The sequence below is a fragment of the Meles meles genome, chromosome 5, assembly GCF_922984935.1.
Source record: "Meles meles chromosome 5, mMelMel3.1 paternal haplotype, whole genome shotgun sequence".
Classification (NCBI taxonomy): domain Eukaryota; kingdom Metazoa; phylum Chordata; class Mammalia; order Carnivora; family Mustelidae; genus Meles; species Meles meles.
The window spans coordinates 154949090-154974148 of record NC_060070.1 but is presented as its reverse complement, the minus strand read 5'-3'; the positions used below and the strand labels follow the sequence as shown (position 1 = coordinate 154974148).

General features: G+C 59.1%; 2 protein-coding genes across 2 annotated transcripts; one reads left to right on the top strand and one right to left on the bottom strand.

The window, feature by feature from the left end:
- Nucleotides 1–1270: 1270 nt before the first annotated feature.
- Nucleotides 1271–7696, bottom strand: LOC123941841 (tripartite motif-containing protein 10-like). The gene is made up of 7 exons (XM_046005613.1): nucleotides 7253–7696; nucleotides 6050–6145; nucleotides 5213–5443; nucleotides 4591–4613; nucleotides 4220–4335; nucleotides 3150–3182; nucleotides 1271–2211 (listed from the first exon to the last, which is right to left on the bottom strand). The coding sequence occupies exons 1-7, from the start codon at nucleotides 7694–7696 to the stop codon at nucleotides 1694–1696; spliced, it is 1461 nt and encodes a 486-aa protein (XP_045861569.1). The 3' UTR covers nucleotides 1271–1693.
- A 1264-nt stretch (nucleotides 7697–8960) lies between these two features.
- On the top strand, nucleotides 8961–17863 carry LOC123942285 (tripartite motif-containing protein 15-like). The gene is given in 9 exon segments (XM_046006132.1): nucleotides 8961–9006; nucleotides 9751–10091; nucleotides 11028–11123; nucleotides 12237–12467; nucleotides 13405–13427; nucleotides 14776–14891; nucleotides 15253–15285; nucleotides 15941–16089; nucleotides 16091–17863. Coding segments are annotated over 9 exon segments (1563 nt in total). The 3' UTR covers nucleotides 16619–17863.
- The last annotated feature ends 7196 nt before the right edge of the window (nucleotides 17864–25059 follow it).

Below are 25059 nucleotides of genomic sequence, written 5' to 3'. Positions count from 1 at the left end.
TCACTGAGTGACCCCAGCTGCAGACAGCCCAGCCTGCTCGTGAGACGGGACTCGTGCAGGGACAGCGTAAGGGACGCACTGCATGCCCGTCCTCTCACAGCTGCTGACGGGCCACTCGTGTCTTACCAGGCCCGCCACCACCACAGAAACACAGGCCGGTGCTCAGTGGACCCCCAGGTGTGGGGCTTCGGGTGTGTATCACCATCCCTCAGACTTAGACAGCACCTACGGTTTTGAATATAACGTTTTCTGGGAATATATATATTTTAATATTTATCTATTTGACAGAGAGACAGCAAGAGAGGGAACACAGCAGGGGTATAGGAGAGGGGGAAGCAGGCCCCCCGCTGAGCAGAGAGCCCGACACGGGGCTGGATCCCAGGACCCCGGGATCATGACCTGGGTCGAAGGCAGACGCTTAACTCACCAAGCCACCCAGGCGCCCCTTCCCGGAATATATGTCATAGACATGGCGAACCGGCCCGGAGGATGCGCCCAGCCCCGTGCAGCCGCTGCTCCTGGGCCCACGTGACCTCTGCCTGCGCCCCAAGGAGGACAGGCAGACCCCCAAGCACGGGCCTTGACCTGCATGGGCTCCTGGGCTCGTGGGGAGGTGACCCCACTTCGGTTTGTGTTTAAGGAGAGCAAACAGTGCTGACGAGGTGGTCAGGGAGTGGCACGCTTGCACAGAGTGGAAGGCAAGTCCCAGACCACAGAAGGCATGAGAACCATACTCTGCACACAGCCTCTCACGTCCTGCCTGACCCCGACCCCGGGGTGGCTGACGTCCCCCCCTCCATGCCCCACGGCCCCGGGCTCTCTCCCTTCCCCACGCCGACCCCCCGATGCCAGTGAGTCCAGGCCTGGAGCCTCGTCAACGTGGCTGCTGGTCACCCCTGCGGGGAATCCACAGCCTCGTGCACGGGCGCGTCTCTGCCCCACAGCGCAGCTCTCTGGGCCTCATCCCTTCCCACCACCCCGTTCTCGAGCCCAGACTGTGACTGCCGCCGTAAGGGACAGTGTGGGCCGCCAGTCACCGTGTCCGGCCTTGCATCTCAGCTGACATGTGTGGGGGGGCGGGAGGCCGCGGGCAGGGGCAGGGTCTGGTCGCCCAGTGCCCAGGGCCAGCCAGTCCAGCCTCTGCCGACCTTCTCCCCTCACGGGGCACACGTGTCCTACTGCAGTCCTTCCCAGGAAGCCTTCCCCGCCGGGCTGGGCCCCATGCCCTGAGCTCTCCCACCGCCCCCGCTGTGACATCCTCTTGCTGCCTGTCTGGTCCATGAGCTCCTCCAGATGCCAGATCTTTTTCATTGTCACGCCAGCAGTGGCCCCTGTCCGGCCTGGTTCACAGGTGGCACACAAGAAATGTTTCTCGAAGGCACACGTATACGAACCCTCATTTCTCTGGAAGAAGATGGAAGGAAGAGAGGTGCCTTGCCCCAGATCACACAGTGGTGGCTGTAGGCGGGTTTCGAGCCCAGTCTTCTGGCCCCAGCCCAGGACTCCTGTGTCCCTGGAGCCCCAGGCCGTCCACGGGTGTCAGGGAAGCGGCCTGATCAGCACATGGGGGTCGCCCTCCTTGCCCTTCAAGTCCTCACCCTGCCAGGCTTCCGCCCCGCCCCCCGGCGAGCTGGCAGGGGTGGCGTTCACCCATCCTCCAGGGAGCGGGTCCCACAGAGGGCGACCGCCTCTCTCAGGGACTCACGGAGAAGCTGGACCCTCGGCCCCAGAGCCCAAAGAAGGGAAAGACCTTCTGGGTGAAGGAGGCCGTGAAGGTGTAGATGGGCTCCTGGCTGACCGCGTTGACGAAGGTCACCCAGCCCACCTCGTAGTCCAGGGACACGCGCACCTGTCTGGGCTGCTCCTGCAGCGCCAGCCGCGTGGGGAAGGAGCCCAGCGCCGACACGAAGCCCCAGGCCAGCCTCACGGCCCACACGCCCTCCTCTGGCCGCAGCCGCAGCTCCCCCTTCCGCGTCACTGCCTCGCTCACCACGCCCACCGTGCAGCTGCCCCCGTGGGCCAGGTCCACCTGCACCAGCCATGTGTGTCTCCCCGCCGTGAAGCCGCCGAGGGCCAGCACGCAGGTGGCCCGGTCAAAGCGCTGGGGGCTGTCTGGCGAGCTCTGCCACTTGTAGGAGAACTGCGCGCGCCGCCGGTCCTCAGATAAGAGGAGCTTGGGGTGGGAGGTCTGGGGGTCCAGGCAGATGTCCGCTGCGGAGGACAGAGATGGCAGCACCCGTTTACCCCCTGCGGGAGCAGCTAACACCCGCCTCCGCCGGCTAGTGTCATTCTCCACGTTGTCGTGCCTGCGGCACAAGTGTCTCCCAGGACCGTGCTAGGAGTCCCAGTGCTCTGACTTCCCCGCACACCCTCCAGGACAGAGTCCGGGCTTTGAGCAGCCCGGCTGGTGACGGTGTGAGCTCCCACCTGCCCAAAGACGCCCGGACTCCACACCCGCAGTCCTCCGCTCAGTGCCGGCCTCGGAGGGCGGCCCTGTTCCTGCAAACACGTGGCCTCCCGAGGCTGTGCCTGCCCTGCTGCCTCTGAGACCTCCAGGGCCGAGAGGGCTTCGGCTCCGTCCAGAAGGCAGGGCGCACTCCTGGTCTGCCCCCCACGAGCGCTCAGGCTCGCCTGAAGCTTATTCCTGCTGCCTCAGTGATTTTAAATCCGTCCGAGTCAGAGGACCGCTTCTCAGCATGAAACACAGCACGGACCCTTCAGGTGGGCCTTCAGGTTCTAGATTCGGGTGTGGCCGTGGGCCCAGCAGCGCGAGGCGCGCGGGTCTCTGGCCGACAGGTGCCTTGGGTGCCGTCCTGCGAGGGCTGCCTTCCTGCTAACTGTGCCATTAAGGTCCGCGGAGACCAAGAGCGCTTTCCAGTGATTCCAACCGTGGGATTCCAAACCCGGATCAGCGCCCCTCCCCCAGGAAGCCCTTATTGATGACCTTTTCCCCGCTGATGTGACCTTTGTCCCCGCCGGTCAGGTGCAGATGAGAACATGGGCTTCGTGACAGGGTGTGTGTGTGTGTGTGTGTGTGTGTGTGTGTGTGTGCACGTGTGTGCGCGCGGGCGGGGGACCACGGGCGCCTGGCGGGGACCCTGCAACACAGGGCTTCCCCACCCCCGCCCATCCTGGCGCAGGCCACCTACCTGGCTCAGAGTCCAGCTCGCAGCAGAGTTTCTCTGTGAAGAGGAACAAATCAGGATGAGCTCTCATTTGTCTCATGAAACCACACCCCACTCAGTGAGGAGGAGACCGGCCCCAGCAGGGAGAGACGGGGGAGGGACAGCAGACGGACGCCCAGACCCTGCGTCTGAATGTCAGTGTCCGGAGCAGCAGCGACAGCGTGCATCTGACTCTGGGGTCTGGGGTGGCCACCGGGCCCTGGGGGGACTGTGTCTGCCTTGCGCAGCCTCTCACGCGGGGCAGAGCACACGCCCCAGAAACATCGACCAGAAGAATGGATAAGGGAGCGAATTGAGTTCTTAGTCTCCTGGGAAATTTTTGGAACGAAGGTCAGATTTGATTAGAGGACGACGTCCCTCACGGCCAGGCCGCTGGGCGTGCTTGCAGGGGGGCTCGAGTGTGGGCCCATCCAGGTGACGTTGCTGTGGGCGGGCCGCGTGGAAAAGGGCAGCGTCGTCCCTGACGTCAGGGACAGGGCGCTGCCAGAGCCGCACGCCTGACTCACGCCCAGCATCACGCCCCTTCCCACCAGCACCGTCTGTTCCAGGAACACGGCCCGGTCCCCACAGGGGCCTGGAGTGCTGGCTGGCCCGGGGTACGCGAGGGAGTCAGCCGCCCTGCGGCGCAAAGAAATACTCTGCCTGGTTATTAATTAGTCGTGTTCATCATCAGAAACTTACCACGTATGACAAGCACCTCTGCAGACTTTTTAAATTGTTAAAAATGACGGGATTTGTTAATCATTATTTTTTATATGGCTCAAGGTCAGCAGATCAGATTTACTTGTGTAATTATTCTTCAGATCAGTTAGTGTTTTCCCAGAGATCTTCGTCTCCATCACTACTCTCCAGTGTTACGTTTTCCTGGCCGGCAGATTTTCCCGACACGAGCAAAGAAGGACAGCCCAGGAAGGCACCGGAAGGGTCCCAGCCAAAGGTCGCTCAAGCCTTGGGCAGTGGTGGAGTGTGGGGGCATTCCCAGTCCCGGGCTTCACGGACCCCTGCGACCCGGGGGAACCCTGGGGTCCTCTTACCCAGAAACATCTCCATCTCCCTCCTCAGCGGGACAGCCTGCTGGGGGAAGTCCCGGATCCTCTGGCCGAGCTCAGGGGACACAGCCTCTGGTTTCCGGCACTTTCTGGTTTCACATCTAGGGACACGGAAAGAGTGGGGTTTCTCCAGACTCAGCTGGCCACCTGCAAACCGGGCACTGGGGAAGCAGGTCCTACAGGCAGACACACTTCCTCGGGGATGCACCCCACTGCCCGCCCTTGGGCAGCTGCCCGCGCAAATGCACACGTGTGTATGAGGTTGTGCCGTTGATGGGACAAGGCTGTGGGCATGCAAGGGTCAGGTGTGTGACGCCGTGTGCACGCCCAAGGGAGATGAGGGAATGGCAGCTTACCTTATCAGAGTACTTCTGATGTCCTAGGAGAGAGGGGAGAGCAGGAATTCAGACAAACACCATGTTGCCACAGAGTAAAAGCACCCAAGATCCTGCAGCCGCTGAGTTCTGGGGCTGGTGAGGCGTCTGGGGTCACAGAGGCCACCCCCTGATCCCATGTGTCCACATAGCAGAGGGACCTGGCAGCCAGCTGGAGGTCAAGGCCCCTGCTCTCAGTCCTGGAAACCGGGAGTGTGGCCCCCAATCACGCTGCCCATCTGATGCCTCGCTGGGTCCCCACTATCTCGGAAGAGCTTCCTGAGTGCTGGGTGGCCCCACAGCATGCCCGGCCTCAGAAACAGCAGGGACATCTCTTTGCAGAGCACGAGATGCTTTTCAAAACCACTCATTTCCACTGCATTTTCCTGTTGGAGCCTCACAGCACCCCTGAGAGGCAGGTAAGGAAAGGGCCCCCCCAATTCGATGGACGTGGGACAGTGAGAAGCCAGGAGCAGAGTGACCGGGGGCCTGTCTGGGGAGCAGGTGCTGGAATTCAGGACCTCTCTTGCCCTCAGGGTGAAGGGGAGGTGGCTGGGACATGGGAGGGCTCTGGAAGTCCGAAGCGGCGCAGGGGCGGTCTCACCGTCAGGAGCTCCCGGGCTGGCCTCCCGTTCTTCTCCTCCAGCTCAGAGATCAGGCTGCTGAACCGGCAGATCTCCTCGCTGACCAGGACATCGAACGCGTCCCGTTGCTTCAGGATGTCCCCATCCAGCTTCTCCAGCTGGGCCAGGAGCACGCTCTGCTGCTCCTCCAGGAACTGGCTCAGGTGTGCAAACTCAAAGACCACTTTCTGTCTCCTGGTGGCGACCTGGCACTGGGGGGGCCGGAGGGGGGGCCGGGAGGGTGATGCCACCTCCTCCCCCTCCCCCTCCTCCTCCTCTCCCTCCCTCTCCCCCCCTCCCCCCTCCTCTCCCTCCCTTTCCTCTGCTTCCCTTTCCTTCTTTTTCCCCAGTTGGTTCACCCCTGTCTCCTTCTGGCCCAGATCCACGTCCTCCTCCTTGGGTGAGAACTGGAGCCCCCACCCCAGGTCCCTAGATGGAGCGGGGGCTGCTCTGGCCTCCTGCCCTCCTGCCGGGCGGTTTCTGGGAGCCGAAGGCCGGCATGGCGTCGCCCCTTCTGCTGGGGCTTCTAGAAGCCTCGCCAGGGAGGGGTGGACAACCCGCCTCCTGCCTCTCACGGGGCGCACTCTCCCCTCAGCACAAGGCTGCGTCCTGGGCCCAATCGCCTTCAGTCCTTACAGCAAGTCCGGGAGGTCCTGCCGACCCCTACTCCCACCTCCCACCGAAGCAGAGACGCGCTGGTTCGGGTGGGAGTCAGCGCCGGGACTAGAGTGACCTCCCAGCCCCTATGCTACGTGGCCTTGGCTTCAGGGGGCCGCTGGATCCTGGGGACAAGGTCCGGGGAGCAGACGGACACCTACCAGGAGGACTTGTATCCTTTCGTTTTCTCTTGACTGGACTCTTTGAATCTCCTCTCTCTCTTTCCTTAGACACTCAAGACACTTCTGTATTTGCTCCTGGAGAGAGAGAGTACGTAGTATGTTCCACAGAATCAATGACTCGTGAAGAGGACGTGACCCGAGGGAGCGAGCACCCCCTGGCTGACGACACCTGTGTCCCAGCTGTCCTCAGCAGCTGGCTCTCTCCAGGCCCTTTCCTTCTAGCTGTGCTCTCCAGGAACCTCTCCCTGGGCCAACACAGCTCATGACTCAGTTTCCCCATGGGAGGCTGGCTGTCTTCAGCTTAAAAATCCTAATTTATTGGGGCACCTGGGTGGCTCAGTGGGTTAAGCCTCTGCCTTCAGCTCAGGTCATGGTCTCAGGGTCCTGGGATCGAGGCCTGCATCGGGCTCTCTGCTCATCAGGGAGCCTGCTTCCCCCCTCTCTCTGCCTGCCTCTCTGCCTACTTGTCATCTCTGTCTGTCAAATAAATAAATAAAATCTTTAAAAAACAACAACATTGCTAATTTGTTTGTCTCTGGTAAAATAGGCCTGGGGTCTGTCCCGAGCCTGATATGCCCTTCCTTGAAAGTGTTCCGACTTGCTCACATCTCTCAGAGGGAACGCGTCCACACAGTCCCTTGTTGTGAATAGAGTCCATTTTCTGTGTCTGATTCCAGATGGGAGAAGACACTTGGGTACTATAAAAATAGCCGACACACTGCTTTAAAAACGTCTTGGTCTGGAGTAGAGTTAGGAACACAAACATCCACGTAGGGACACTGAGAAAGACACATAATGCTCTCCCGTCAGACGCTGGTGAGCTCGTGGACACAGACACGCAGCGGATGACGGGGAGGATCACACACCCGGGTTTGCCCCCCTGCGCGCAAACACGGGTTTATTCACCAACACGAGCACACAGGCCTCCCTGCACACACCACATGCACGTCCGTGCACATCACACTGTCTGCACGATTGTCCCCCAAACGCAGACACCCTCAGACGTGTGGGGCTGACCCAGGTGGCCACCCAAGCAGTACACACATCCTCGTTGAGCCCCGGAACCTGTGGCCGTCGGTGAGCAACACGGAACATGCTGCAGCTCGCCTGGGGCTCCTGCCTGAAGGAGGACAGGGAGCGGGAGACGAGCTGTGCCCCGGACCCCCGCGTGCCATCTCCTACCCTGTAGGGCCCCGCTGCCTCCTCCAGGAAGCGCACGGTGTGGGCCCGGTGCTCCCAGGCCTCCCGGCACACCACGCACAGCTGCGTCTCATCGTCCTCACAGAAGAAGTAGACCTTCTCCCCGTGCTCCTTGCAGATGTCCTCTGCCTCGGAGTCCGGCGAAGACACCAGCCTGAGGTGCTCAATGCTCTCCACCACGCTGGCCAACTGCCAGTTGGGCCGGAAGCTCCCCGGGCGGAAGGGCTCCTTGCAGAGGGGGCAGGGGAGGGCCTCCCCGGGGAGGGCCTCCCCGGGGTCTGCGCCCGGGATCTCACAGTAGCGTGTGAGGCAGCCCCGGCAGAAGTTGTGGCCACAGTCGATGGTGACCGGCTCCCTCAGGGTGCCCTGGCAGATGGGGCAGTTGACCTCGTCCGCCAGGCTGGTTACGGAGGCGGCTGCGGCCATGGCCCCGCTGTTTCCGTTGGCACCTCAAGGTCCCTCTCTGTGTGGGGCTGAGCTGGAAGGATCTGGGAAAACAGCAAGAACACACACTCGTCCTCACATGGCCAGACGCGGCCACGTTGTAGATACACATGGACACCCTGGTGGTCGTGGACGCGCAGGCACACACACAGACATGCGGGCACACACAGACATGCACTCACATGTGCTCACAGACCCGCGTGCACACACAGACATGCACACACACGTGCCCCCCAGGGCAGGGCACCCACCTGATGCCGTGGTCCTCTTGTCCTCCTCCCAAAGGAGCAGACGCCCCTGCTCCAGGAAAGGGAGGAAGGAGGGGCCTGGCATTCCAGAGCGTCCTCAGGCACTGTCTGGGCTGCAGCCCACAGCCCAGGGCCTGGTGTCTGTCCTGTCCCTGTGCACGCGCTCACAGTATCTTTGCGTCCACAGCTGGCAGAGATAGTCCTTGTTTGGGGCGGTAGGCGGACCGGGTCCGGGAGGGGAGAGGCTACGCCAGCCCCCTGCGGTAGGACCGGCTGCTCCCAGGGAGATACGGTATCCGCCTGCACAGCGAGTCGGAGGGCGCAGATAAGCTGTCTGCGCTGCACAACCCCGGCCAACCGCCGGCTTCCACCCAGGCGAGAGTCAGCTTTGCGTGGGGAGCAGGAAGGAAACCGGGAACAGCTGGCACTTGTTCAGGACCCGCTGCTCATGCCGCCGTCTGTCCGCGGTGCGCCCGGAGCCCCCGCCGCTCCAGAGCGGAGCCTGGCGCTGGGAGCGCGGAGCTCCGCGTGTGCGTGGGGAGGTGCAGGCCCCCATCTGCGCTCAGAGCTGAGCGTCCCAGAGCCGCGCCCCCACACAAACACCACGGGAGCCCCCTGCGCAGCTCAAGTTTCCACCTGGCCGTATTTTAAAAAGGGAAGTTAATTTTAGCATTTTATTTAGCCTTAAATACAATCATTTCCACGTGTAACCAGTCTAAGAATTAGGAACGGGGTATTTTGTGTTCCTTCTAACAGGTGTATCGTTTGGAGAGTTGCGCATTTTTGCTAGGACCCGCCGCATTCCCGCTCGGTGGCGGCGTGGAGCTGCGGGCTCTGGGAGGGCGTGGGTGGGCGGCAGTTGGGAAGGCAATGGGGTACACACAGCAGCTCAGGTGCAGAGCGAGGGAAACAGCGCAGGGCGGATGGCTAGCGTCAGAGTGGGGGTCCCCTGGGTTTTATGCACAGACGCAAGGAGCGGATAAACCGTGGCCTGGACCATGGGGGGCGGGGGCAGCGCCTGGACCATGGAGGGGGGCAGCGCCGGTGCTGGGGGCACAGGCCCTGAGCCAGGAGAACCAGACTGACCCCCGCTTCGCAGCTCTCCAACTCTGTGACCTCAGCCAAGTCGGTTCACATGTCTTGCTGTAAAAACAGCCCTTCGGGGCAGGTAATGACACATGTCCCGAAGGGCTGTTCAAAACGGAAGTGGACTCTGTCTGGGGACAAGGCTCCCCGGCTGGCGGTGGCCGAGGTGAGGAGGCCTGCAGGGGTGGGTAAGGTGAGCGGGGAGGGGAGGCAGAGGAGTGACCGGAGAACCCCTCCCTCCGCCGCAGTCTGGACTTTGACGCTGAGCGCACCTGAGAGTGGAAGCTGGTGCCTCCCACTGGCTCAGTGGATTGGAAGGTCACCTCCCTGCCTCTCCTCCTGGAACTCTCCACCCCACTGCGGTCAAGGGTGGGGTTCCAGGAAACCCGTCTCCCTGTGCACTCACGCATGGTGGGCTCCCCACCCCAGGGACGGAAGGATGTGGCAGGCGTGGAGGACAGGCTGACCAGGCCCCTGCTGGGAAATGCTGGGTCACTTCAAGTGCCCTGGAGTTTGAACCCACTCAGCTGATGGGTGGCGGCCGGTGGCTTCCCAGGCCGAAACCTCCTGCTTTCTTGCAGCCTCCTATGACTCACGAAGAAGTGACGAATATCAGGGACAGGGGATTGGTGTGGCTGAGGCAGAGGCCTCTGTGGCCAGGCTGGAGATGGCAGCGGGATGCCCTCTGCGCCTTCCCTTGAGGAGCCCACCGGTCCGGCCTGCAAGGGAACCTGGGAGGATGCAGTGATCTGCACCCGTGGACACACCTGCCCGGCCGCGCCCCCCCACCCTCCCGGATGGGGGCCCGGCCCTCCTGCCAGGCACTGCTCTGTGTGCCCCGCAAGGAGAAGGAGCCCATCCAGCCTCTCGTGGTCCCCGTGCCCCTGGGCCCTCTGGGGGAGACGTGCTGTGAGGAGCACGGTGAGAAGATTTACTTCTTCTGTGAGGCAGATGCGGAGCTGCTCTGTGTGGTCTGTCGGGAGAGTCCCTCCCACTGCAGCCACCCTGCGGCCATCCTCGCCGGGGCCGTTCAGCCCCACCGGGTAAGACAGATGGCTTTTGGGGGCCTGTGTGGGCTGGGACAGCGTCCTGTCGCCCACCGTGGAGGGAGCGGGTAGGGACCCAGACGAAGGACCATGGTTCCCTGTGGACGTGTGGCCGTTCACAGGCTCAGGGGGACCTCAGCCTCACGGGGCCCCATGGCAACAGGGCACAGGGAGTTGCATCCGTGAACGAGTGCATGGGACTATCTTCTGCCCACTGTGGGCCAGCGACCTTGGCCTCCCAGGACCCACACAGAGTGTGGGATTTGCCAAGCCCGAGACTGCTGGGCTGAGAGGGATGCGAGGGCAGAGCAAGGGCGGCCTGTGGGGGGGGGCATGATACGGCGCCCCCTGCGCCCCCCGCTCTGTGCATCCAGCGTCTGGGTCTACGAGTGATCTCAGAAGCAGCTCTTGAGTCTTGGACTCAGCCTTATCCCCGCGACCACATCCAAATGCAGGCTCTCGCCATCTTCGCCCAGACTTGCTTGGCCTCGAACGCCCCCCCGTGTCCATGCTCGGCCTCTCCAGGCATCCTCCAATCTGCCAAACACACAGTCGACCGTGCTGTTCCCCTGTGCCAAGCCCTCCTGTGGTCCCCAGCACCAGGAGGGCTCGGCATGGTCACAGGCCCCAGGGCCAGCTGAGGACAGTCCGGGGCATGCGACACGTGCCAGCCCCTCTCTAGACCCACCGTAAGCACTTTCTGTCTCTGCAGCCTGTCCCCGCCCCTTGCCCCGCTGTGTTCCCGCCCGGCTGCTGGCACCAGGGACTCCGCCTTCTCTGTAGGTCAGGCGGCGGCGGTGATCTCCAGGCGATCCCTGCAGGGACGCGGACTGCCCTGTTCACCTTTGAGTCTCTCCCATCGGCGGTGCACCTGCCACTCAGCAGACGCTCTCTGTGAACTAAGCCGCCGCTCCCCGCCCGTTCTCCCCGCAGGACCGGCTCCGGAGCCAGTCGAAAGCTCTGCACCTGGAGAAGAGCGAGATGGAGGCCACATGGCGGCGGGAAGACAGGAAGCTCCAAGAGCTTCTGGTAAGTGCTTCTGACACCTGCTCTTTGGGTGTGGGGGAAGCTTCCTGTCAGGTACTCTTGGGCTGTCCTCATTCACATCCTTGCCTCTCTGTGCGGGCATTCGGGGTCCAGGCTGTGGGATCCCAGAACTTCACGGTTGGAGATGGTTCTGAGACCTGGCCCAGGACCCATCTTCTCAGCCGCTTTACAGAGAGAACAGGTTTGCGAGTGGGACGTCCCGCAGGGCAAAGCCCATGGTCACGATGACGTGTCTACAGCCCAGATCTCTCTCTCTTAACATTTACTTACTTGAGAGAGAGGGAGTGGGAAGGGCAGAGGGAGAGAAACTGAGGCAGACTCCCGGCTGAGCTCAGAGCCCGCCCACGGAGCTGGCTCTCAGGACCCTGAGATCATGACCTGAGCTGAAATCGAGTCAGACGCTCCCACGACTAAGACAGCAGGTGTCCGTAGAAGCCGGGTGTCTTGGCCCAGAGCCGCTCTTCCCACCCCATTCTGTGTGCCCTAAAGCACTGCCTTCAGATAGGAAGGGGTGGGTAGGCGTGTGCGGTGCCCGTGTCCTGGACCGTGGGGCTGGCCTGAGCACATCAGGTGAGCTGTAGGGCCGCCTCCTGGAGCTACACGGTCATCCAGGAGGAAAGCAGCAGTCTGAGAATTTCGGGCGCCCTGACCCAGGGAACAGAGTTGTGGGGCAGCAAGAGACCCGCAGCTCTCCTCGGCTCCCTTCCAAGCATGCTGTGTGGAGGGCAATGTCGGGGGCCGGGAGTGATGCCACACACTTGAACCACGGCCTGGTTCCTTCAGTGGCTCTCGGACGGACGACTCCCACCAGCTCTTCCTGACTCTAGGGAAGGCATGGTGAGGCGAGAGCCGTGTCTCAGATGGGGAAGGTGCTTGAGAAGCTCAGCACGGTTCTGAGGGCATTCTGGGGCCTTGTTCTTAGACTCTGCGGTAAGACAGGGGCACAGCCCTCACCGCTGGCAAGTCTGTTCTGAGACCCGTTCCACCATAGTACTGAGAGAGCTGTGTCTCCGAGCCGTGACGATACAGGTGACCCTCCCGGAGACCGGCCTCTCCGTCTTCCTCCCGGCCTGTCTCTCTGCTCACCCCGCGCAGACTCACATTGAAAGCAAGAAGCAGCAGGTGGACGCGGTGTTTCGGAGGCTTCAGCAGGAGCTGGCGGACCAGCACTGTCTCCTGCAGGCCAGGCTGCGCGAGCTGGAGCAGCAGACCTGCATAGAGAGGGACCAGTACAACTCCAAGTTCTCCGAGGAGATCAATAGGCTCGGAGCCCAGGCCCAGGAGCTGGAGGAGCACAGTCAGCGGCCAGCCAGCGTCCTGCTGCAAGTGAGGCCGTGCGCACCTCGTGGGCTAGGAGAGGCGCCAACCAGGAGGGGACATGGGCGGAGGGCCGGGGATGCTGGCACAGGCGGGAAGGGCAAGTGGACGTTGGTTCCACTGGAAGGGACTGCCAGGTCTCGGGTTGCACTGGCCCAGAGAGCTTACTGACTGCAGACCCAGGAAGGCTGGATGACTCGTCCACTCCCTGTGGTCATGTCAGGGACCTTGCAGTCCGGGGGCGTTGGGTTTGAGGACAGGCTATTCCTTTTTTTTTTTTTTTTTAAAGATTTTATTTATTTATTTGACAGACAGAGATCACAAGCAGGCAGAGAGGCAGGCAGAGAGAGAGAGGAGGGGAAGCAGGCTCCCTGCTGAGCAGAAAGCCTGATGCAGGGCTTGACCCCAGGACTCTGAGACCACGACCTGGGCCAAAGGCAGAGGCTTAGGCCACTGAGCCACCAAGGTGCCCCGAGGACAGGCTCTTCCAGCCATGTGACTGTGGCGAGCGTCATGAGCCCCTTAAATGTGGGGATAATACAGCACCTCCCTCACAGAGCTCGTGCAAAGATGCTAGGAAACAGTCCTAGAAATGCTTAGCGTGGTCCCTGGCTCACACCGATTATCATTCTTTTATCCCATTTTGCATCGGATCCGGTGGGTAACTCGATCCTGGACCCTGTTCCCCAGCAGCCCTCAAGCTCTGGAGGCAGAACACGGTCCCCAGAGAAGGCTAAGTCAAAGAAGCCTGCTCTCGTGACCTGAGCAGAGTCCCGAATGAGCTTGGAGGCGGGATGTGACCGGGTGTGATGAGGAGGGAACAGAGCAGACACAGGGCTCTAGGAAGAGAGAGCCCTGAGGCCACACGATAAGGAGGACAGGCTGTGCGGAGTCTCCGGTGGGAAGGATGTGTGGACGCTGAGTACATGTTCTTTCTCTTTTGTAGGATATCAGAGCCGACCATAGCAGGTAGGGCCTTCTCCCCAGTCCTGCCTCCTTGATGCCCCGGGTTGTTCCCTTTGTGCCTCTCACCTCTGTTGTCCTGTTCACAGACCGAGGGGGGCCCTCTCTACCCTGCCCCCCACAGAAATGCAAATTGACTTTGACAGACAGACAGACAGACACACAGTCTCTGCCTAAAGGGCTGTGCTCCAAGAGTCCGTTTTTAAACTAGTTGTTTGGTATCAGGGATATGGTTTTCCCCTGGAGGTGAAATTATAAGCCACAATTGTGTTTTTAGGCTGATGTAGGAACATCTGTTTAGTTCTCAAAATTACTGGTACTCGAGTCAGCATTGAACAGCACGTAAACTGTAACTTCGAGGGGAGAGAGTGTCTATGAACTGCGGTGGCATGGACCGTGGGAGACTGGCATGTGCTTCCAGTCCTTTCCCGGCTCAGCGGCCCCATGTCCTTCAGGGTCTACAGATGCCGCCACAAAGGGCAGCCCCTGGCCCCGTGCTGTCCTCTGCTGTTTGCCCCTGTGCCTTCTTCATGCTCTGTGAGGAGCATTTGTTATTCAGCCACAGGGTCTGGACCTGGGGTCCGAGGCTTGGGAAAGGTCTCCCAAACTTTCAAAAAGTGTTTGGGGTATAGAGCTAAAGGGCTGTGCAGTCCTTTAGCTGGTCTGATGAGGGCGCCCAGCCTGCTCATGGTCCTGCCGCGGGGGACAGGCAAGGACAGAGCTGTTACCTGTTTTCTCTCACCTCCCCTCCCCACCCCCTTTCCCCTAGTAATGAACAGCACCCAGATTAGAAAGAGGAGTTTAAGGTCTTTCTGCACCGACACTGTACTGTCCTCTAGAGGCAAACAGGGTGATGACCTCTGCCCCTTCCAGCCTCCATAAACCCCAAACATTCTCTTAGAGGACCTACCTCTAATTCTTTTTTTTTTTTAATTTTTAACAGATTTTATTTATTTGACAGAGATCACAAGTAGGCAGAGAGGCAGGCAGAGAGAGAGGAGGAAGCAGGCTCCCTGCTGAGCAGAGAGCCCGATGTGGGGCTCGATCCCAGGACCCTGAGCTCATGACCTGAGCCGGAGGCAGAAGCTTTAACCCCCAGGCACCCCTACCTCTAATTCTTTTTTTTTTTTTTAAAGATTTTATTTATTTATTTGACAGAGAGAGAGATCACAAGCAGGCAGAGAGGCAGGCAGAGAGAGAAGGGGAAGCAGGCTCCCCGCTGAGCAGAGAGCCTGATGCGGGGCTCGATCCCAGGACCCTGAGACCATGACCTGAGCCGAAGGCAGAGGCTTTAACCCACTGAGCTACCCAGGCGCCCCCCTACCTCTAATTCTTAAGGGCTGGTTGTCTATAGGTATGAGAAAAGGACTTTTGTGAGTCCAGAGACAATTTCTCCAGACCTTGTCAAGAAGATTCGAGATCTCCACAGGAAAACACTCTCCCTCCCAGAGATGCTGAGGACCTTCTCAGGTAAAGGGGAGGGGCAGCAGCTTTCCCCATTCCCCGCTGGTGGGACAGCTGTGCCCTCCTCCCATCACCACCTTCCCCCTGCCTGCCAAGCCTGGCTCTTGGCGTCTTCCCTCCCTTAAGCCTTCCCTTGGTCTCGCTGTGCTCAGCGGGACCCTCCCGAGAGCATCTTCTCTCCCCAGGGCCCGGCACTGGGCTGAGCGTCCAGGCAGGTGACGGTGGCTTGTGTCTCAGTAGCCCACAGCAGAGGGCACAGAGCAGGCGGCCGTCCCCACCCCTGGGCTCACACGGTTCTCAGCTCTGCTCTTGGGAATGCTTCTGGGAAATCACAAGTCACACACCTTTCTGTTTCTGTTTCTCTCAGAAAACCTGGCGCATCATCTGGAAACAGAGTCAGGTAAGCAGCTGGGGGTTCGGGATTCCTTCTCTCCTCCGTCCGGTCAGTCCAGAGCAGTTACGTCCACGGAGTCTGGAGCCTGACCACTGGGTGGTCTGCTCTCGCTTTTGCTGGTTATGAGACACGGCAAGCCAGTGTGCCCCCTGCTTCTGGTTCCTTCTCCTTAAAAGGGAGCACACGCTGGTTGGGACCCCGTGGGCGGCCAGGACGCAGAGGAACGCGCACATGTAAGGGCTTCGTGCTGTTCATGTTTTTCCTTGTACGGGTGTTATTTCCTCAGAAATAGTCACGACGCTCGGTTGGGTGTGTTCTGCCCAGCCTGGCGCCAGACTCTGTCGACTTGAACAAACGTATCGTTTTTTAAAAACAGCGTCTACTTTGAGGAGGGTGCTTGATTTAGAAAGTATTTGCACAAACACCACCTGGTTCCGCTTCTCAGACAGCGCGCGAGAAACACAGGGATCCGGTTCCTCCGCAGACTCGGATTCACCGCCCCGTGGGCTGCCGCCGGCTGCGCGCTGAGACGCAAACCCTCAGGGCGCCGCGCCGGCCCGCGCCGCCGAGACCGCCCTCCTCCGCGGGGAACAGACCGCCGCCTCCCCCGCCCGCGGGCGCCCCGGGGCGCGTCCCTCCCAGCCCGGCTCTCTTCCCGCAGGGCTCGTCCCGCCGGACCCGGACCCGCGCGCCCTCAGCCGGAGCCTGGCCCTCCCCGAGGACAGGAAGCCGGCGACGTTCACCAGGGACCGGCAGGACCTGACGGACAGCGCCCGGCGCTCCGAGGACGTCCCGGGTGTGCCAGGCACCCCCCGGCTGTCCCTCAGGGCGCCACCGCAGGCAGGTGCCGCCGGGAGCCCCCGGGGAGGCGGGGGCGGGGCCTGAGCGCAGACCCGCGGTAGCGCCCCTGCCGCCCCCCGCGCGCCCCTGCCCGGCTGCGCCCCGCAGCAGAGGACACCCCGCCTTCGCCGCCCGCTCGCCCGCGCATCCCCGCTGGCCGTCTGGGAAACCGGTTCCTGTCTGCCGGGGCGGCGGACGGCGGCGTCCAAGGGGCGCTGCCGCGGAGACCGCGAGCGGCTGGGCACACGGGCAAAGCCGGGGAGCCCGCGCGCTTTCGGAAAGAGAACCAAACACCACTGCGCTAAAGACTGCCGGAGCTTCGGAAATAATCACCACGGGGAGAGCAAAGCTGAGCCGGGCTCGCTCTAACTGGTGGAGCGGACTGTTGGGTTCTGTTCCGCCGCTCTTGGAGACGCCGCAGGCGCGGGGCCTCTTGCTGCGGCCCCGGGACGCCCACGTCCCCTCCTTTCTGACGTCAGGTCACGTTTCTTTCTTGTAGAGGGTGTCTAATCAGGTGTAGGAACCGCCACACTTCTGCGTGGCGTGGGTCTCATCTGCGCAGCTCAGTGGGATCTCTGGGAGCAGGACGCAGTCCGGGCCCTGATGCACTGTCCCCTAAGATGACATGCTGTTCAGGTCTAAGGAACCTCTCGGGTAGTCCCTGTTATTACCATTATTATTGCTGGATGATGGGGCTTTGTTTCACTTCCTGTGCCCGGACCTAGTGTTTTGGACAAGCAAGCCTTTTTTTTTTTTTTTGGCTTGAGTATGGAATTGAAAAAACGGAATGAGCCGCCTACACTGTCTTTCCAAGTGTGACTAAATTTAGGGTGAGTGGCTCAGGTTATTTAGGGGTGTGGACAGGCACAGAAGGAGGCTCTGGGCCAAAATTAAACCGCCCAGCATAAGAAAGAAAATGGAATTTGAAAGCTTAAGGAGTAGGAGGATGGGGAGCTGCCTGGGGGGAAATCACCCATTGGTGATCCCACCGGGCAGTGTTGAAAGCAGGGTTTGTGATGCAAACCACCCTTTATCTCCTGGGGGGTAGCCCCAGCGGGTAATCCCTGGGCTCAGTGCTTCTGTAAGCATTGCTGGTCTTGGGACTGTGAGAGCGCTGAGCTCTGTCCGCTTCTGGCCTCAGTGAGGGGCTGCCATGCACTTGGGGTGCCTCAGAGAACCAGAGCGGTGATTGTGAGGACCCAGGTGGAGTGTGTAGGAGGACTCGGTCCACAGCCCAAGAACCGTGATTACTTCGGCCCGCGAACCCCAGCCTGGTCTCCCTCTCCTTGCTTTGCTGTGCACACGGGGTGGCCTTCCTGTGTGGGGCAGGCTTGCTGGCTTCACTTGTGCCCTTTATTTCCCACTCCTGCCAATTCCCCCCCTTTCCTCGGACTTCCAGGGTGAGAGCCGTGTCACTCCTGCTCCACGGGTCCTGGTGAGCAATTCGCAGCAGCCCAGGCGAGGTCCCCTCGTCTCTACACTTTCCCCTGTCTCCCCGGATTCTCTTTCCCATTCTCCTCACTCCCACGGGCCCGACTCTCATGTTTTCACGTGTCCTTGGATACAGGGGGGGCTCTGAACAGATACCTAGTACAGGACTGTTTCTCCCTTTTTTTGAGCTGCGATCTCGGCCTTAAGATCCAGGCACATTGCTGGACATGTATCTAGTTTATGGCTTCTAATTGCCAGAGTGTTCTACAGAACATGGCAGCTACGTCTCATTATACTTCCTTTCAGCAAAGAACATGTGGGTTACTGTCTTCTGTCCCGCCGAGTGGGGAGCCTGATGTGGGGCTCGATCCCAGCACCCCGAGATCATGACCTGAGCCGAAGGCAGACGCTTCACTGCCCGAGCCCCTCAGGCGTCTGACTTTCTGATGACTTTACCTGTGACTGTTCCCAGCCACAGATTCTTCAACCCGCCCAGGACCCCTCGGCTGAGCCACTGTCTACCTCAGTGCTTTGCAAACCCTAGCATTTCAACACACTGAGAGTTTTACTCACATCAAGTTCTGACCCCAAAGGTGTATGGAGGGACTTGAGACTTTCTGGAAGTTCTCAGGTGATGCTAGGGCTACAACCAGACCCCTCCAAGCAGGGGTCTACATCACCGCCCACACCCCGCACACCCTGCTGTGGACCTTCAATCCCAGACTCCTGAGAAAGGCTTTTGATTGGTTTGGTCCTGACTTGTGTGCCAGACTGCAAGTCGCTAGCCCGTGTGTGTCTGGGGACCCTTGATAACCTCCGCGGGGCCGATCACTGTGGCGGACGGTTCCTGCTACAGCTCGTAGCCCTTTGGCTTGGTTGTTGTGGGGTCAAACCCTATGCTCTGCCAGACGGAAGTTACTTAATTTCTCAGAGTCTTAGTCTTCTGTGAAAAAGCAATCAAAATGCCTGCTCTATAGGATTATATGTGGCTTAAATGGATTAATAGGTGTAGTGCAATTCTGGAACCCAACCCCAGTGTGGAGTAGATGGGTTTTCCTGACCCTGACGCCAATGATGTGGACACCAGCTAGGTGTCCGGCAGGTTCCACTTAATTCTGGCACCATCTACACAGGGACGACGTCGGATTTCCCAGGTTACGGGCTCAGACCCGCCAGACTGCCCTCCACATCTGAGGCCTCACCTGCTGGCTATAAATCAGAAGTTCCCATGTCCCTTTCCTTGGGTCCACTAATTTTCTGGAGTGACTCACAGAACTCAGGAAACCTGTTTACTCACTATATTATTGACCTATTGCAGATATTAAGGATCTGAATCAACAGCCAGATGAAGAGATACGTAAGGGAGGTGGTGAGCAAAGGGACTTCTGTCTTCGTGAAGCTTGAAGACCAGTATGGCAGCGTGGGGAAGCACTCGTCCCCGCTGGGAGTTCTCTGTACGCCGTCCTCTGGAGTTTTCATGGAGGCTTCATTACGTAGGATAATTGATTAAATCAGTGGTCATCGGTGGTGGATTCAACTTCAAGCCCCTCTCCCCTCCCCCGAAATCAGGGTGTGGGACTCAAAGTTTCAGCCCTCTAATCATGAACGGAAGTTGCCTTGTTAACATCAACCCACTTGAGGAAGAAGGGGGCCTGTTTTCAATAACAAAACACCCATCACCCTCACGGCTCTGAAGAGATTTCAGAAACGGAGGACAAGAGACTGAATATTGTAACAAAAGATGGTTCAGGAAATTCCAAGGTTTTGGGAGCCGTGAGCCAGGAACTGTGGACAAAGACCGAAACTACACAAGAAATATATTTTGGTCAAATGCATAGTTCCTATAAATCAGTGTCGCAGTGTGTAACAGGCTTGGTGCAGAGCGTGGCGTTTGCTCAGCAGGTGATGCCGTTTGGCTGTGCCGAAGGACTTGGGACAAACCCTCAGGAGACCCTTGCAGGAGGCTCAGTGAGTGGTCTGCCGAGTGGGAATCAAACTGCTCTGGACCCTTTAAATGTGCACCAAAGAGAACCTATTTATTATTATCTTTAAATTTTTATTTTTAAACTTAAATTCAATTCATTAACATATAATGTATTACTGGTTTCAGAGCGAGAGGTCAGTGATTCATCAGTTGCTTACAACACCCAGTGCTCGTCACAGGAGGTGCCCTCCTTAATGCCCATCCCCCAGCTGCCCATCCCCCCACCCCCCTCCCCTCCAGCAGCCCTCAGCTTGTTTCCGGTGATTAAGAGTCTCCTATGGTTTGTCTCCCTCTCTGGTTTCGTCTTATTTTATTTTTCCTTCCCTTCCCCTGTGTTCATCTGTTTTGTTTGTGAAAGTCCACATGTGAGTGAGATCATGTGATAATTGTCTTTGTCTGACTTAGTTCACTTGCATAACACCCTCTAGTTCCATCCACATCGTTGCAAATGGCAAGATTTCATTCTTTTTGATGGTTGAGTAATATTGCTGTGTGTGTGTGTGTGTGTGTGTGTGTGTGTGTTTATACACCACTTCTTCTTCATCCATTCATCTGCCAGGAAAGAAAAAAAAATCCTCTTTAGGAGCCGGGTCACCTCCACTTACCCATTCTTTCTCTCAAGTACAGCTGAAAAGCCTGTGGTCTACTGAGAAATCTGGGCTACGTCCAGCACCACACTCGGGGACAGAGATGACCGAGGCCCAGAGCTCACACGTGGTGCCCGCGTGAGGGAAGGAGAGGGGGCGGGACGGCTTCTGTTCGTGGCTGGCTTTCCCGCAGGTCCGGGGCTGGGGATGTCCTGAATTCAAAGAACACTGCAGGTTCGTTGCCGGAGGGTTACAATACGGAGTTTAAAAAAAAGTATTCAAATCCACAGAAGAGTAAAAAAAAACTGAACAGAGAAGTGCTGTGTAGACTACCTTTAGTTTGGGACCAGGTGGCTATCAGCAGTGAATGTTATCTTTGAACAGTCCCCCGTCCCACCCCCTTCTGAAAGAGGACACAGAGCTAATTATCTTCATGGTGACAATGAGGCCATTGCCACCAGGACGGTTGGCTCACAGGCGTCTCTTTGTTGAGGGCTCCAGAGACTGGCTGGGTGTGGCGAGAGCCCTGCAGAAGGGTGTGGGAGAAGGGTGTGCAGGCTGTTCCAGAAGTCGGGTGAGTGCCCTGGGGAACCAGGGCTCCCGCTGGGCGCCTGACTCAGCCTTGGAAAACCCTCCCCTCTGCCCAGGGCCCAAGGGCACACAGGATCCCTCCCACCTTCAAGACCTGGCGAAGGTACACCTGTCCTCACAGAGCCGGCCACTCCCGGCCCCAAGCACGGGCTTCTGCCCCCTGGAGTGGCACCTTGTTCCCCACAGAGCTGGCGCCAAGGTCGTGCACGGTCTCCCCGGCCCCTGGTGCTCAGTGGCAAGAACGCGCTCATGTTTTGTGAGTTCCGGGAGGCTTACTGAACCTCCCTAACCGTCTAGTTCAGTCTGAAAACCGAGAACCAGTGCCTAGTTTGGGACTGCTGTACGGAGTGAAGGAGACACCACCCGTGTAAGGAGAAGCCGGGATTCCCACCTCTGCGGCGAGCCACGCGGCTCTTGCTGCTGTGTGCCGCTGCTGAGCCTCCTGTCCTGTGTGCGGGCGACACTCCCTCTTGTCACCGGGTGCAGTTTTCCCTGCATCAAGCTGTTCTCGGCGACACCAGGAGGACGTTCTGTTCTTCATGTCCCTTCTGACCCTGTCCCCCTGGAGACAGTGTCTGATCACACAGGTGAAGGGCTCAGTCCCACGAGAGTGCCTGCTGCCTCGCAGACGCCGGTTGCCAGCCCATAGCGTCCCCCGTGCTCCTGGTGATCAACGGTGGACCAGAGGTTCCCGTGGGGGCTCCCTGGGCTCCACTGACCTGTCAGGAGCGCTCACAGCGGGCAGAGACGCGCTGACTAGTCTCTGGTTGACTGAAGGACTGATAAAGGGTGCAGATGACATCCAGATGAAGAGACACCCAGGGATCCTGCAGGAGGGTCCCAGGTGCAGCGGCTTCTGTCCCCTGGAGTTGGGGCATTGCCCTGGGCGTGGGGGTGCTCAGCCGCCTGGAAGCCTCCCAAGTCCGTGTGACTGGGATCTCATGGGGGTGCCCTCAGAGGGCACGTGCGTCATTCGCTCCGTTCCCAGCCCCTCTCCCAAACGGCTCGGCTTGCCGTGGCGGGTCTCTGGGGACCAGCCCCCCTCCCACCCGGTCCTGGAGCCTGCCCAGAGGCACCGCACTGAACAGGGGATGCTCCTGGAGCCATTATCACAGAGGACAGTACAAGGGGTTGGGAGCTCTGTGCCAGGAACCAGGGCCAAGACCCACGGACGCACGTTCTGCTATCTCACGGCAGGGGACAGGCAGACGTTGCCTGGCACGGTCACTGATAACAGCCGGCAGCGGCTCCCACCCGGCAAACAGGGGCGCAGACATCAAATGCTACAGACCAACAGCAACAGGGCCCATGGGCAGGCGCACGAAAACAAAGCGGGTGTGTGGCGGATTGGGATAAGGTGAACATCCACACATGAGGGAAACACTGGAAATGGAAGGTGCTGCGGGGGGTTGCCCCTGACCGTGCGGTAAGGGAGGACGGCTTCAGTGCGACTGGTGGGTAAGTAAAGAAATAAACACAGCACCCACCACCGGTTCCCCGGCATTGAAGTTAGGGACTTCTGATTACTAAGACACCAAAGCAGAGGGAAGAGATAAGTCTCAAACTGGGGTAAGATACTGACAGTACACAGAACTGACAAAAGACGAATCCAGACACTACAAACACTGCAGATCCAGATGCAAGGAAACCTTGGAGAAAAATACAGAGGACCAGAGCACGCCCTACCCAGAGAGGAATCCCAGAGCCACCGTCCTCAGCGACCCCGGGCAGGCGAATGACAATGGCCGTGAGACCGATCACCCGATCACCCGATCACCCGTCAGCCGGACCAGGAGTTCCTAGGCCGCACTGTCTGGGAGGTGGGAGGGACACTGAGACCCTCTACGTTTTGTTAATTCAAGCATGCATGTAAGACTTCATGGGTAGAGAGAAGGAAAATATGTAACTTCCCAACCAGGAGCAGAGAAACACGGGGATTAAGGAAACTTAACCCAACAAAGAAAAAAAAAAAGCACAGAAAAGAATGATGAATAGAAATTACAAAATATGATCATAAAAATGTATTGGTTTATCAATAATCACAATAAATGTAAACAGAATAACTCCTATTTGCCCAAAGACCAGTTTCTAGACTGGAAAAAAAATTCAGCTATGCTGTTTACAAAACAAGCGATGAAACAATGACCCTGAGAGATTATCGTGCTGGGCAGCGAGAGTGAAGGGACAGTCGATGTAACTGTATCGGGGTCAGAGAAGACATATGTCAACAAGAAGTATTATTAGATGGAGAAACAGGGGTAGTACATTTTGGTCTAAGCTCTCCTACGTCTAACAATTCACAATCAGTTAGAAAAAGAACAGAACAGCAGATTCTGAAAGATACTTCTTTCAGTCACTGATACTCAAAGACACAGAAAATGATCGGGATCTAAGACACTGGAGCCACAAAATAAGATTCTTCTAATAAAGATAGAGCATATTTGCATAACAAAATAGAATTCATCCAACGATTATACAAAGAACCCTGAACTGAACAGCAAACATAGTCTTTTTTAAAAAGATTTTATTTAATTATTTGAGAAGAGAGTGAGCACAAGTGGGGAGAAGGGTCGAGGGGAGGAGGGCGCCCTGATGAGCAGGGAGCCCGGTGTGGGGCTCCATCCCAGCACCCCGGGATCATGACCTGAGCCCCTGGGCCTGATTTTTCTCTGTCACACCCCTTGGGCGACCACCTGAGCCATCACCAGCTTATCCCTCCGTACTCCAGTCAAGGGCCTGGAATTCCATGCCAACAGCGCAAGCCAGGGGTTGAGGGCCTCCTGCGTCCGTTCCCGGGTCCCAGGCCGCCCCCGCTTGAGGCCGCAGCCTCCCCACTTCCTCTCCTTCTCTCCATCCGTCCCCCATCCAGAGCTCGGTTTCCACCAGCAGGGGGGACAGAGCCCAGCTTAGCGGAGGGACGGTTTACAAAGATGCGTGCGGGGTTCAGCAAACTGCGGGGGACGGTGAACGCCCTGGGCTGCAGTAGAGACGTGGGGAGTCCCAGATCAGCAGCTGCTCAGGGCAGGCCCTCCACCCCCAGCTCTTGAGGGTCATCTTGGCCGCGCTGGGCCCCTTCCTGACCGGCTGCTGCTCGCGTCTCTGCCGGCTCCTTCTTGGCCGTGGACAGACGCCGGAGTGCCCGGGGCTCAGCACCGCCCCTCTTAGTGTCGCTCTCCACACCTGCCCCAGGGCCTTAGCTGGCCCCTGTGTACTTCTGACTCCCAAGTCTCTGGCCCGGCCCTGACTCCGACAGCCCTTCCCCTGGGTGACCTCTCCATCCGGATGCCGACAGACCTCTCAGACGCAACGCCAGTGAGACATGAGCCCTACTCCCCAACCAGGCCCCACTGTCCTGTGGCTGCCCTCGCCCGGACCCCAGACCCGGGGCCATCGGCCTAGCGGCAGATGGCGTTTGCACAGCCTCGCACGCGCTCCTCCTACTGCCTCGTCCACACCGTCCTCACTCAGCAGATTCACCACCGGCGTCTCCTCTCCCGGACTCTCGGCTTCCTTCTCTCTCGGCACAAAGATATTTCAGAAAGCAACCATAGTGTTTTAGGTCCATGATGCTTATTTTCTAACATGTTTAGACATGTTTTACATGTTTTCTAAAATGTCTAACATGCCATGTTTGTATTTGCCGTGCTTAGTTTATTTATTTACTTATTTTTAAAGACTCATTAATTTATTTGAGAGAGAGCATGAGCGTGGGGAGGGGGAGAGGGAGAAGCGGACGTCCACGGAGCACGGAGCCCCCGCAGGGATGGGTCCCACAACTCTGGGGTCACCACCTGGGCTGAGACCAAGAGTTCACCGCTCGGCCGCCGGGACCCCAGGTGCCCCACACTGCTTGGTACTGTCTGCGTCTCCTGTGGAACGTGCTCCCTGAAGGAAGGGCGCATCCCCATGAAGAACAGTGTCTGGGGTGTGTGGGGGGGGCACGCGTGCCGTCTGAGTGGCTCCCTGACCCCAGACCCTGCGTGTGGTCCCCGTGGCCGCTGTGGTCCGCCTGGGCCAACCCCTCCCTTGCTCTCCCGGCCCTCTGTGCACCTTGCGGCAGACATACGGGTGTCCCCTCCCAGCCTGTCCCCGCCTGCCCCCCTGCCCCTGCAATCCTAGACTCTATCACAGCAGCCCTGACAGCGAGCACGGGACAGCAGACGCCGGCTTGGTGCCCATCACGGTCCTCTTCTCAGTCTCTGCCTGCCGTTCTCCAGGCCCCAGCCCAGAAACGTCCTCGCCCACCCCGGCCTCTCGGAAAACCAGTGCAGGAGTCGCACGAAGGCCGGAGACGGCGGAGAAAACGAAGCAAGCGTCAACCGTCACGAAATAACTCAGCAAACAATG

Excerpts from the sequence above, each read along its gene's own strand:
- LOC123941841 (XM_046005613.1), bottom strand. The coding sequence starts at position 7,696 with ATGGCCGCAGCCGCCTCCGTAACCAGCCTGGCGGACGAGGTCAACTGC. Across the intron at positions 6,146-7,252 it reads AGGCAGCGGGGCCCTACAGG|GAGCAAATACAGAAGTGTCT; the intron begins GTAGGAGATGGC and ends CTCTCTCTCCAG. Across the intron at positions 4,336-4,590 it reads ATCAGAAGTACTCTGATAAG|ATGTGAAACCAGAAAGTGCC; the intron begins GTAAGCTGCCAT and ends CCGTGTCCCTAG.